The sequence below is a fragment of the Megalops cyprinoides genome, chromosome 11, assembly GCF_013368585.1.
Source record: "Megalops cyprinoides isolate fMegCyp1 chromosome 11, fMegCyp1.pri, whole genome shotgun sequence".
NCBI lineage: Eukaryota > Metazoa > Chordata > Actinopteri > Elopiformes > Megalopidae > Megalops > Megalops cyprinoides.
In genome coordinates, this window is record NC_050593.1 from 31,850,887 (window position 1) to 31,864,699 (window position 13,813).

Genomic DNA, 13,813 nt, shown 5'->3' on the forward strand with positions numbered 1-13,813 from the left:
TATAATATTTTGTCTGTGGTCCAGTTGTGCTGTTGGAAGTATATTCCTATTTTGTTGCAGTTTACATCTGTTGTGACCTTGTTGTGTATTGTTTAATGACTTTCAGAGAAACAGATCAATTCCATCTTTTGCAGGCAAAATCTCAGTATTGATCCATTGTAATTCTGCCACTGACTCAATGACCTTTCACTTGGAGGTCACTCAGAGGCTTGTGCACCACACTTAGCTGTGAGAGGACATTATTTGCCTTCTAGAGGACAATATTTACCTGAGATAGGACTTAATTTACCAAAAAGAGGATGTTATTTAAGTGAGAGAGAACATTATTTACCAGAGTGAGTATGCTATTTAACTGAGCGAAAATGCAATTTACTTGAGAACGGATCTTATGTCCCTGAAAAGAATTTCATTTCAATTGGCTGAGGACTTTATTTCACTGAGAGAGGACCCTGCATTCATGAACAATGAAAGGAACGGGGTTAATACGAAGCTCAAGACATGTATGAATCTATTCCATCCTAATCAAAGCTATTTTCTCAGAGGCTGGGGTTTTCAGAATTCATCGGTTGTGCCAGAAATTTTAGACTGCGCTTGCTGTGAAGGTTTGGACAATCCGATCAGGCGTCCCAGCAGGGCTCTATGGCTGAGCCGTTTCCCACACTGGGAGAGAGATCCAACATGCAGATGTTTATTGATTCTGAAACCCAACCTGATAACATCGGCTCAGGAGAGAGAACATGCCAAACATGCACACGAGCAAAAAACGATCGCTCTCCTTCACACGGTTCTGTGTGTAAAAAAAACACGTATGGACATTCATCTGTGGGTTGTGCGCAGCCTGACTCAGCCCTCCACAGCAGCACAGTGATCCTCATGCTGACTGCTGAATACCGTACCCTACAGATCACGGCAGCTGCCACAGTGTGGAGGGAACGGCCGACAGATCCGCGCTCAGCTGAGGGGGGGGGGGGGGGGGGTTGGGGGGGTGACAGGGGGAGCGGTCTTTGACCGCCATCCAACAAACACACGGGGTGCCGCCTGGTCCGCCCAGGCATTCACCCAGCCCACCGCAGGGGTCCTCCGGGACCCGCAGCAGCGAATTCTGAGCCAGGCGGAGAAGCGTGAGGAATGCCCAATTCTGAGTCAGCCTCGAATGAGGAGAGACAGATTCTCTATTCAGCAGCAAGAAAGAGCGAGAGAGAGTGAGAGACAGAGGCAGAGAGAGAGACAGAGAGAGACAGAGAGGGAGAAAGAACAAGAGAGAGAGCGAGACAGAGAGAGAATGAGACAGACAGAGGAAGAGAGGGAGAGGACGAGAGGGACAGAGGGAGAGAGGGAGAAAATGAGGACGAGAGGGAGAGAGGGAGAGGGAGAGGGAGAGAGAATGAGAGACAGAGAGAGGAGGGGATAGAGAGAGCAAGAGAAAGAGCGTGAGAGACAGAGAGGGAGAGAGAGAGAGTGACAGAGAGAGAGGGAGAGAGTTAAAGGAGAAAGCAGGCTACCTTTCTGTATCTGTCCTTGGAGCAGCTCTCTTCCTGTTTTGGGACTAGCAGCAGTCAGTGTTCCTGGGTGGCCACAGGCCAGGCTGCCAATGCTGCCAGACCGGCCCCATTTCACCAGAACATGCACTGCCACATGGGAAAAACACAGCAGCCTAGTGCTACACCAGCTCACGTCTACAGCAACTTACACTGGGCTACAACATGTCCTCTGCAAAACGTGTGGCAGATTAACCATGGTGTTTTTTCTTTCAGTGAAGAATGACTCTATGATAAAAACGCAAGAAGATTCATTTTCACATTTGATCCGACCACAATATGACCCCACAGCAGTCTCTTTTAGCCACAGCAATAAAAGAACTAATGCTCTAAGGCAACAATACCAATTCTCTGATTCACAGAAACCAAATGGAAATAATATGTTATCTAGTCCCAGTTAGAGCATGTTCTCCAGGAAAAGGCACACAATTGAAACAATCCAGGATAACTCCCAACAATGACAGCACCCAACATAAGCACAATGGTGCGAAAAGATTTAAAAGTATTTTCATCGTCGCAGGAAACTCCTGTAGTACATGACGTCTTTGTATCCCGTGTGCTGTGTTTGAACAGAAACCTAAAAATACCCAGTTATGGGGTTTTTTCAAGAGGGACCCGCTACAGTTAAAGTACAAAAACTTCAACCCCAACGTTGCACTTATCCAGCCACTGTCCGAAGGAGACGCTGTTTTTGCATTCAAGTGGCTGACCGGAGAGCTAAAAATACAGCGTGATGGAATTAGACAGTCTCTTAAAAGTACAGTGTTCACCACAGAGAAAGGAAAAGTGGGAGAGACTCTCGGCCTGATATTTACAATGGGCTAAACCAGACACGGAATAACAGTGGCTTGCAGACCGATACTGCCATATTCCAGCCTGTTAATTAGGGCCATTCATCTGTAATTGTTTAGCATTAGAATTCAGGACATTGGGAAAAAGAGAAAACAAACTTGGGGAAGTGAAGTGCCCATAACAATAACAAGCGCTCTGGTGCCCTGGAATAACATGCAGCCGCACAGCGGAGTCCTTAAAGGGGAAGGAGATAGGAGAAAACCTCCAGCATGTAGCTAGCATATTACCATCATTTAGCAGACACTCTTATCCAGAGCAACTTACAAGCAGTACCAGCAGTGTAGTACAGTGGTAAGGAGCAGGGCTCATAACCGCAAGGATGCTGGTTCATTTCCCCACTGGGGCACTGCTGCTGTACCCCTGGACAAGGTACTTAACCCAGAACTGCCTCTGTAAATATCCAGTTGTATAACTGGATAGCATGCAAAAATTGAAACATTTAAGTCGCTCTGGATAAGAACACATGCTAAATGACAATGTAATGCAATGTAGTATGCGGTGATGGAAACATGCTTGTCTCTGTTGAGCTGTGGCACAGATTTCCTCTTGGAAGGACAATGCAGTGAAATCTGACAGTAAAAACCCACTTTGTGCTCTGTTACAGTTTCTCTTTCAGGGCTTTATGGCTAATTATCTCAAACGCCAATGTGATGACCACTGCACAGCCCAGACCAGGACATACTTCTGAACCTAAAACAAATTCCATTCTCCACAATCACAGGCAAAGAGCTGCCTATCTGGAGGAAGAATCTCAGCTCCCCGCTGCCACACCCACCTCCAAACCACACGCTCCTTTGGGGAGGGTCCCGTTATTTCCCGGATCAGCATCCGAGAGGAAGGCTCCGTCAAAGAGCACCTCCACCCCAGCCGGAGCTGAGTATCAGTGTGAGGGCACTGAGGGGTTTTTCCACACTGTATGCATATGAATGCAGTTATCTTTCGGTGGATTAGGGGAGATCACCATGTTCCACTGCATTCAGACAGAGTGTTCCAAAAACACCAGCTCCTTTCAATCAAAACAAGGTGACACCTCCCTCAGAGACCACAAAAACAACCTTAAAATTCCCAATGGTCGCACGGGGATTCACAGATTCGCATGAGAAAGAAGCACTGTCATGGCTTCCAGTTTCCTTTACATCAGTTTTATGACAATTCACGCAATCTCTATTCACTCTATTCCACACACTGTCCTCCCTGCTTCTAAGACAGCACAACTGAAAATGAAGAGCACAGGACATGACATTCCCTGCCAGCCAACCCCTGTAAACCCATCAGCTGTGAAAGGCAAGCAGACATTTTCCTCTATATCACTCATCTCCAACTCCTCCAGACACTCAATTATGAAGGATAACGTTACTGCAATAGGTCACTGGAGTATTGGAGGGGAAATGTTGTCAGATTCACAAGTTATGGTAAAAAAAAACAAAAAAAAAAACATGAAATATCTTCTACTCCTTTACAACATATGGCTTGTATGTGCACTCTGACCCCAGCAATGCAACAGCAGCTATAGCACTGTCAAGGGTAAGAGCAAGCCTTCCTAACACGCTCAGTTAGTAATGTAGCACAGTGTAGAAACATGCCTGGAAGTCATGCCTGTTAGGAATAGGACCAGCGCGATACAGCTACAGTATGGTGTGGCTTCTGCTAACAGAAAGAAGATAAAATGAAGAACTGAATTTCAAGATCAGCCCGAATGACCCGCCTGCGTCAGTGTGAGAAATATTCTGACACAAGTTGTAAACCAACACTCTGTAAGTCATGTTTTTATGCTGACATGTTTGTGTGGGGATCTTCTTGAGACCCATGCAGACACGTCACACAGTATTTTTATTGTGTTTCCACGGTTACAAATGATACTCAGAGGGAGGTCACTGGCACTCACTAGGAAGACTTACAGATGCCAGAACTGAAGACACAAGGGACATGACACACTCCATTGTTGCGGTAAAAAAAAAAAACACAAAATATCATGAATAAGTATCTTTGGTGGCATGTTCCTTTCACAATATCAACAATAATGTGGTGGTTTAAACAGGGTGTGTCCGGTGTAGGCCTGCTCTCCCACCGAGCTGGCCGCCCCCAGACCACTGGAAGGAATGAGTCACTGAAGAGTGGTCTTCCTCACAGCCCAGCGCTGGATTTTCCTGGAAGCTGTCAAACCCCGTACTGTATCACAGGAAGCCCATTCAACAACAGAGAAAGGGAAAAAAAAACAGGGTTCAGGAAAAGTGCCTTCTTTTGTGAGCGGAAGAGGAGGCAGACATACACAGCCATGTTATCCCAATGTGTCTATGCTGAGAACCTCCAACTCCCAGGCATTACCGCCAGTCAGCCTGCGAGAAACAATCTCCCTGAATGTGTTGCATTTCAACACCTGTGGAGGAACCAGGTGGGTTCACACAATGAGCAGCTGAGCTGGCTCTCCATACAGGCATCTAATAAGGACAGCTTTCCATTGTGCAGGCAAGGAATTCACTGTAAATCACATTAAGAAATGAAAAAAAGACATAATCTACATCCTGTCTATGCCTCCAATCTGACCCTTCACAGGGGTCACAACTTCTCACAACAGCCCTTTCCAAGGCCATGATGCTCATGTAACAAGAAGCGAGCCTACTAAAGAGAGCAGAAAAAGTTCAGATACGAACTTCAAGAGAGAAATCTACAAGCCTCCAATTCAGTCTCAAGACGACTGCATATTATTATTTTATAGCTAAAATGTTAACAGCCCAAACAGAAGAACCGAAAGTTTGGACAAACTTATTTCACCAGAAGAAAGGACGTTAAAAAAATTAGAGCTGAACTTGATCATCTAGCTGAAACAAGCTCAGATGAGCGTTCTCTTGGCAGCAATATACATGGCTATATCTGACACAGCTGACAGAAATAACGGTCATAATCTTGAAGGTGTTTTTTTGGGGTGGGGGCTGTAAACCCATGCAGTGCTAAAGCATGACAGTTTTTGGTTACCTGAATGGACACTGGACAGTATGGCAAACAACACTGTTCATACAGCCAACCAAAAACTGATGACTGAATATTTCAAAGTGAGCGTCAACATAGATTACATGTTGTGCTGCTCAATGCAGGAAGTAGGATTCTGGCACTCACAGCCCTCCCCATCACCAGGAATAAAAATTAACAATGGCTTGTCTTCTGCAATACCAGACCCAATGAGCACCGAGCACCCGGGGGACCGGTCAGGTCCTCACCAAACCTCCTCAAACTTGCACAGGCGGGGAGAGGAAGAGATGAAGCAACAGACAAGGGTATGAATTATGCAGCTCGAGAGACTCTCTCAGCTGGAGATAATGGGCACCATCCGTCTTGATGCTCTCATTCACTCCGCGTCTATTGACCACTGACCCACATGCAGCTCCGCCCCATCGCTGCCCCCCCCCAGCTTCTCACACCCCCCCTCATCACGCCCACAAACCCCAGGAGACACCACGATTGCACTGGCCCCTTTTCCACAACGCCAAGGACTCGAGAAGGAATGCGAATGCACGTGCTTTCACCATTTAAACTCCCTAAACTTCCCTCGCTGAGTGGCATCTACCGATTCGACCTTCGTAGTTAAACCCCGAAACTGCTCCCGTTTCCGCACTCCTCGCCGTTTTTTTTTCGCATCCTCTCTCGAGAGCCGGGCCGACTCGCGCGCTTCCGATCCGAGCGCAGCCAGCTTTCTCATCTAGACAGAAACAGCGGGTCGCAGCACCACAAAGAGCTGCGCAGACTACAAACACAGCTGACTGATAATGATTCTGTCCGTGCTCCTGTGTTAGACTGCTTTTTAATTAAGGCCGGCCCTCTAGACTGTCACATCACCGCACTGCATGCAGATATTGCCTGTCTCTATGTATTTACAGCCACATTTACATATTACGTATTACGTAAATTAAAAATTTCAAAAAAAGCTTTGAAACGGTTACCACAGGGAAGGAACAAGGTGAAATATGTTAAAAGCTAAATAGCTAATAGCTCACATGTTTCGACATCGCCATTCCTTGATCTTCACACATCCTCACAGTACATTAATTAAGTGCTCCAAGCAATAATTTCAGTAACCTGAAAGCAAAACTCGAATGGCCAATTTATCATGCTCTGGAGATGTTATCCCTGGTGGCAACAGCTGACCTCAGTATACTGCCACTGTCCTGAGTAAATTCAGGACAAGAAACCGTTACAACAGCGGTTTCAGGTTACAGTGTGCGTCTTCAGAAAGTCGTTAGGGAGTGCGCAAACACAACCCTCCTACAGTAGCTTGCCCACACACACAAGACAAAGAAAGGAAACCCTCCATCTTCGCTTTAAGCTTTGAAGATCCATTAGCTCCATTTCCTGGGTTAACATCACAGCAGGAGAGCCCTGGTTGGCCAGATGTGCCCCCCCCCCTTCCCGTTTGTGCTGCAGTGTAATTATTTGGTCACCGAGTCTCACCACGCATTCCATACAGACATGTGAATCACATGGCCTTTGAGCTTCCTTTAGAAGGAAGCAAAGAGAGAACAGGATTTTTTTCCAGAGGAGACTCATTGTTTTACTTCAGCGGCTGGACACTGCATGGGACACCAGTACTGCAGCAGTGTGATGCAGACTTCTTAAGGTAGCTATGTTTAACTCTGAGGTTGTGGGTTCAATTCCCAGGCTAAGTGCTGCTGTTGTACCCTTGAGCAAGGCACTTAAGCAGAGCTGCTTCGGTTAACATTCAGCTGTGGATGCGGTGTACGTATAAAACCTTCGGAAATCTCCCTGGCTGAGGACGTCAGCCAGGCAAAAGGATGACCTTCTGAAGGTGCAAAGTCCTTCAGGCATCACCGTGACTACAAATACTGAACCTGATCGCTAGCGCAGACCTTGGGTGCCGTTCTAACCGACCTCCTCACCCTCATCCTAATGAGCCTTCTGAGTGTCACCCCACAGATTCCACAAGCTGTGACACAGCCATCCCAGCATGCCTTTCTGCACTACAGGCACAGAAACTCTAAAAATGGGCAGCCTCAGCACGTTTAACCACCAGCTCTATTCTGGTGCATTCCAAGGGACATGTCCCAAAATACACCATGAGTCAGAGAGAGAGAGCGCAAGAGAGAGTGGCAGCCAGTATGATTAAGATGGTATGATTGCAAAGCATGCCACCTATTCGTGTTGAATCGCAGGTGTAGTGTGTACACAAAGAATGCCAGTGTTTGGCTTGGCACAGACGGGCATTTAGCAGAGTGGAAAGCCCCTTCTCCCGCCGCATGCCAGGGCCAGACGGCTGTTTAGAGCTCGCCTGATTCTTTTTCGCGGAAAGCAGGCGGAGGGAACGCTCATCAGCTGCGACTCCCAGCCTCTGTACGCTCTGGCGGAGATAATAGAGTCGGGTCTGGGTCAGGTGGCCCTGTCCCCAAAGCCCTGCCCCTGAATCTCTCCATTGTGTTCCAGAGCACGTCAGCACAGCACGAACCGGGAGCGTCCGACACAGACCGTAAAGGGCTCCAGTCAAACATAGCTGCAGGGGTGCGAGATTAATTAATCAACCCGCTACTAAGCAGATTTCAATTCCCACCACACCTTCCACTATTAATTTGCTGAAAAAAAATGAAAGAAAATAATAGCAAGCCACTCAAGGCCCTGTTACTCAGTTTATTCTCCTGAGAGCAGATGCAATGGCAGGTATTACTGCTGCCTTCATTTCAGTTGCTGAAAGTTTAGGATGTGGGTTATTAATAATGTCATCAGTAAACCTATTACTTTAGCAGAAGCAAAGCAAGCCCTCCTTTTGAAAGTGTTCAGCTCATCTTGTCCTGTCTAGGTATCCCCTCCCACATGGACTCCGTACTTTACCACCAAGCCAGCCTCTGGTATACAAGCAACGCAGTGTCTCATCTTTATCAACAGCAGACCACACTGCTTTAAGGTGAGCTCTGATGTTGACACTCATGTATTTATGACCTAGAATTTTTAACGTGTGAGGAGACTGCAGTTCAGTGGCAGGGTGCAACAAAGCCCTCTGAATTTCTGCTGAGAGGACAAAGCTAAGCTAGTCTGAGATTATCTCTCGGTGGAGTGCTGTGCTGTTTCTGTGAAGAGCTCTCCCTATGCGTCTCTGAGAGGATGCAAAGCTGAGTGCCACCCTGCACACAAATCTCCAGCTGTAGTGTACGTCTCCCAAATCCACACTGTGGCCACTGCTTTCCCAAGGTGCGTGCGGGCCAGAGCAGGCCACAGCTGAGGGAGGGGACAGAGCGAATGAGACGTATGACATTGTGACATCACAGAAGAAACCCCACCCCACTTACAAAGAGCTGTGTCAATCATCTTCCGTTGACCCCTGAGTCCTTCCAGGGACAGTTGCTCAGCCAGAAACCAGCCTAAAATGAATTCTGTATGGATTTTTTTTTAAGATATTAAACAGAGGCACATGGCAAGACTTTAAAGTCTGACGGCCAATGTCATCGGTGTCGTTTCCATGTTCAGAATGCCAGAGAAGAATAATGTCCCGTGATGGTAAAAAGCCATGTGGGAAATTGCACATTAAGGTCAACTACACAAGACGAGACCCTGTTTTGACACTCAGCATTTTATTCCCCCAGAGTCCAACAACGCAAGAAAAACAAACTGAAACTGAGCCATGTCCTTCCGCTACTATTTCTGTTCTTTTCTCTCTAGCCTAGAATCCAGTGTCGCAGCAAAAGTAACACAGCCCCCTCACGAGAAACTAGGTCTCCTGCCACAGCAGCACCCAAGTCCCAAATCAAATTACTCGTGAAGGATGGGTCATTCCTGCGGTGTGCGGCCTTAACGTAGCTGCACGCTAATGTGGGAAGAATGCGTGCCCTCCCCGGGTGATCAGGACGCATGACCCAGAGGCCACCGGTCCTTGCACAAACAGACACATTTCCTTTCCTGCTCGAGCAGAGCAAGCAGTGCCACCGAAGGACCTACGTGTCCACTAAGAAATCTTCCAGCAATTAAAACGATGTCAACATCAGCACCTTTACCTTCATCGGTACATGCCTCATTCACAGTGACTTTTTTTTTATATATTCACATTTTGTCGCCCATTCATATCAATGCATCATAACTGGAGCATTTCAAGAATATCGCCTTGCTCAAGAGTACTGCAGTGTCCTGTCCGGGATTTGAAAGCCCCCTCCCTCTGATCCAGAGTGCGGTGTTCTGACCGCTACGTCACAAGCTGCCTTAAAATGAGGTCACCTTAATCTCAGATGTTTTTCCAACATATGGTAAAGACAGCATTAACTTGCCGCTGGAGTCAAACACAAACTATATTACTCTTTGTAAGATGAAAAGGAAAAAAAAACTGTTGACAAAAGTTCAGCACTATGAGTTTGAGAAGAGGTGATCATATACCAAAGCTCCTTCAAGCATACATCTGTTTCCAGCAGCAATAATAATAACATTCACAAAAATATTAATGGAATTTCCTTGTACCCTGTTGTACGTCTAACCAAGAAAAGTCTTTCCAAGTAAAAAAAAATGCTAAACCTATTCATTATTCTGAACAGATGGTCATGTAAAAAATCTCTTCAGAATGTTCTGAAAAGAAAAACACACAAATAAAAAGATTACACATACCTTTTCTCAAAAAAAAAAAAAAAAAATTACACAAAAAAATGCATGGCCCGTTCCCCACAGTGTATCAAAACAAGACCACTGCGAGTCTGACTAATTGCAAAACTATGATGTCTTACTTTGATACACCTCCTGAGGACATCTGCTTTCTCCTTCCTGCATTCTTGTAGGAAAACCAGCATATGGACAGGTTAAGAGAGCATAATGACTCCTGCCACAATCTGATCCAGACAGATTACATGAAGTATAAGTAAAGCAGTTGTTACCATTCAGCAGTAAGATAGCACGAAGTGTGATTCAGTATGGTGACCCTTAGCTTCACTATGACCCATTTCGTTTTCAGCACAAATACTTTGTGAAGTGCAATGGTGCTTTCACTGTGCATGAAGACAGGGGGTTCTTGGCCAGAGAAAATATTTACAAAGATTAATAAATCAGGTGTATAGCATTAATGGGTCTAGAGGGGCAGGCACCATTGAAAAAAGGCTTTCCAGTGGTGAAGACAGAGACTTGGGTCACCAGATTCCCTTGAAGAGAAGTGGAACTGAACATTCCAACAAAAGACCCCCTGCCTGCCAGGACGGCATGATGTCATTTTGGATCTTCCCTCTTTGTGCTGCCTCTTCAAGTGCATATGGCTTACACTTACATTTAGTCATTTGGCAGACACTCATGCAGAGCAACTTCAAACACAGCGTACAGATAAAAAAAAAGAATAAATGAACAGTGCACATCCAAAAATCTCACAGTAAAACACCAGAACAAACAAAATAAAACCTCTGTAAGCTAAGAGCAAACACTGCAATGTGTAAAACGGTGCAATACTAGGTGCTAAACAGAAAAGTCTCATTTTTAAATACAGAGACCTTGTTTGGGTTTGGGTTATGGGCACAAAGGTGAAATCTCGGATTGGAAGATAGCCAGGGACCCCCCAATGATCGGACCACTGTGGAAAGTTAATTCCGCCACACGGGACCCAGAGAAGACAGGAGACATGATTGTGATTTGCAGCCCTGCAGGAGAGAAATGGCCAGGTGTCGAGGATTGCACAACAGAGCAGTCTGAAAGGAATGCAAGTCTCATGATACTCACCTTCCGAGAGGTAAGCACTGTACCAAACATAAACACACACACACATTCACATCTTCAAACAGTGCCTTAATCCTTATATTCTCAGGACCAGTCCTTGTAATTACATCTTCAGATGATGCACTCTGGATGCCTGCACTGCAATTTAAAATCAAGGGCTGAGCTTCCTTTCTCAGAAGGGGTGCTTTGAGTTCCTCTCCCACAGAAAACACGCACACACGCTCGGCAGTTTTTTTTTTTTTTTTTTTTTTTAAATGCAATCGATATGACTGCCTGAAACCCTTTGCCACCAAACAGTGAGCACGTCATTTCACGGCTCAGCACACCATTTTCAAAGAGTGGACGTCCTCAGTAAAATCCCATCTTTGTTTTTTGTTTTTTGGTGGTGGGAGGAGGTTAACGATTTTTTTTCCTTTAGGAAGAAGACACCAGTTGCTGCGTTCAGTAGACGTCTTACTGAAACACATCCTCGGAGTGGACTTGACCATTCCGTTCCAATCGCGGTTGGGCGTATTTTGAGACAATTGCAAGAAAACACTCACTAATGCAAATACCACCATGCTGGTCGTCCTGCTGAATGCAATGAGATTTGAGACGATCGAGAAGTTCACTGAAGAATACCGTCAACACAACGGCTCTGAAACAACGAACGTACATCATACGTACGGGGCAAATCAATTCTAGCGAACAGCTACAATACATTTATCTAGTGGAGCACCTTCTAAACTTAAAAGGGGGTCTGGAATATGTATACACCACACAAAGCGTTTTAAAGAGTGTGGCATTTCTAATTGGTTTCAATCATTATCCGCACTGGGAACACAAAACTGCCAAATCGTCCATAACGGTCAAAGTGTATGGGCGTGAATGTCCAGGTTACTGGAGAAATGCGAGCAAAACTGATCTTTTATAAAACAGGGGTTCGCATCCTACTCCAGGGTGAATTCAGCGTGTTGCCCCCCACCCATCGTAGCCTCATGACCGTTGCAACGCTGGCCAAGATCACATGAGGCAAATAGGCAAGTTACACAAGGCACACCAATATCAACCTTGCACTAACTGCTGTGTTAATGTCAAGTGCAAGGGCGAAAATTAATAGCTCAATACAATACGGGTTGGTCACGAAAAACTAAAAATTTAACGGGCTAGTCGAAGTTACGCTCTATCAAAGATCCGGAGATCCCGGCTAGACAACGACTTACTTAGAACTGGTTACCAGATATTACTGTCCACGTTAGTAGTAACTTGTTACATGCTATTTGAAATACTATTAGTTCACCTCTGCGTTAAAATGATGTTCGATGTACATCACTAACCGGCTACCTAGTCACAGTAGGAAACTGAAAGGCACGTTTGTGCCTGGACCATATACAACAGCTGACAAACGTTTCATGTCAATGGCTATCAAGGTGCCCAAAAACAGTTATGCATCTAGTCCATCTCAGCTTGCTTTACTCAATCTATTTTCATTTGTCACTCATTGCATATTTATGATCCTTGAATGTGCCACTCAACCATGACTTCTGTTGTTCAGATATACGTGTCATCAAAATAAATTTGATCAAACCATGCGCAATGTTAGGCTGCGCGCTATCCAGCTGTTTGCTAACTGCTACTGCAGCTAGTCTGGGTAGCCACAGCAGCCCGGCAGCAAGCTAGCTTTAGGTGGCTAACGGTGTAACCGGCCGCTCACCTTCAACCTCCACCTTGTTCTGTGCCCACACCGTCCAACCATTCATCTTACAATGACACCAAATAATCATACCAGATCGCAGCTATGCGCGTCACAACAGCCCATTCATAGAAAGAAAAAAATTGCAAGATCGGTGCAATGAGCCAGCATAAGTCACAGCAAGCGACATCAGACTGCCAATGCGTGTGATCTTTCGGCCTCTCAAACAATTGCAGCGGATAAGACACAGATAGCTTGCCGGCGGGATGAGACGCGCTTACCTTCCGACAGCTCCAACTCCAGCTCGGCCAGTTTTTCGCGAACCTCCGCGGGCAGGGTCATCGCAGCCGCCGGCGTTGGCTCCAACATCATCATCAGTAATCCCGTGGAATTTCTCTCGGCCATGGTTTTCCCGGTTCGGTCCGATTCAGCTGATCGGCTCCGGTCCACGAAAAAAAGTGAACAGGCGAAAGTGGTGGGTGGTGGTTTTTACTGCATACAAATGTAAGCCAGCGAGCCAGCAAGCAATACAGCAAGCTAACTCACCACGACGGCTAGCTAGAAATGCATTCGCACCGCTTGCCCAGGATAGCTAGCTAACGTGGCTAGCTAGCTAACAGCGTCTCCGGACAGGCAAACTATCATTTAAAAACGGAGTAACCTCTCTTGTCTTCGCTCGATAGCGAGCCTACAGCCTTATTCCACACCGACGCGTTGTTTCCTTGATTCTTCCTCTTACTTGGCCTTGTCGACCCATATAAAAAACTGAAAAAACTCATCCAACTCAAGCGACCGTCTACTCCCGTACCCCTAAAGCGCCGCCATTGCAGCCGTAGCAACAGAGAGCGCGTTCACGGCACTTCTGCGCGTGTTTGTTTTCGCCTGTAGGACTGTCTACCTGAGACAGCAGGGCCACACGGACAAAACAGATGTCAGGTTATTATCCATTAGTTAATATTAAATATTACGTCATCGTGATTAACAATAACAGTACAAGTAATAGCCTGCTTGTAATTACAGCTTCCTTATTTTGCTACCACAGCAATGCATTTGGCAAGAGCTATCCAACTGGCCATTT

The 13,813-nt window shown here is 46.1% G+C and overlaps 1 protein-coding gene across 9 annotated transcripts in view; it reads right to left on the bottom strand.

The window, feature by feature from the left end:
- Positions 1 to 13,562, bottom strand: part of LOC118785444 (disco-interacting protein 2 homolog A) — a 92,656-nt gene extending 79,094 nt beyond the window's left edge. For all 9 annotated transcript variants that reach the window (XM_036540077.1, XM_036540080.1, XM_036540079.1 and 6 more), the window contains exon 1: positions 13,017 to 13,562. In XM_036540077.1, coding sequence (XP_036395970.1) covers positions 13,017 to 13,140 — 124 coding nt within the window. In that variant the 5' untranslated portion in view covers positions 13,141 to 13,562. The remainder of the gene's footprint in view (positions 1 to 13,016) is intronic.
- Positions 13,563 to 13,813: the final 251 nt, after the last annotated feature.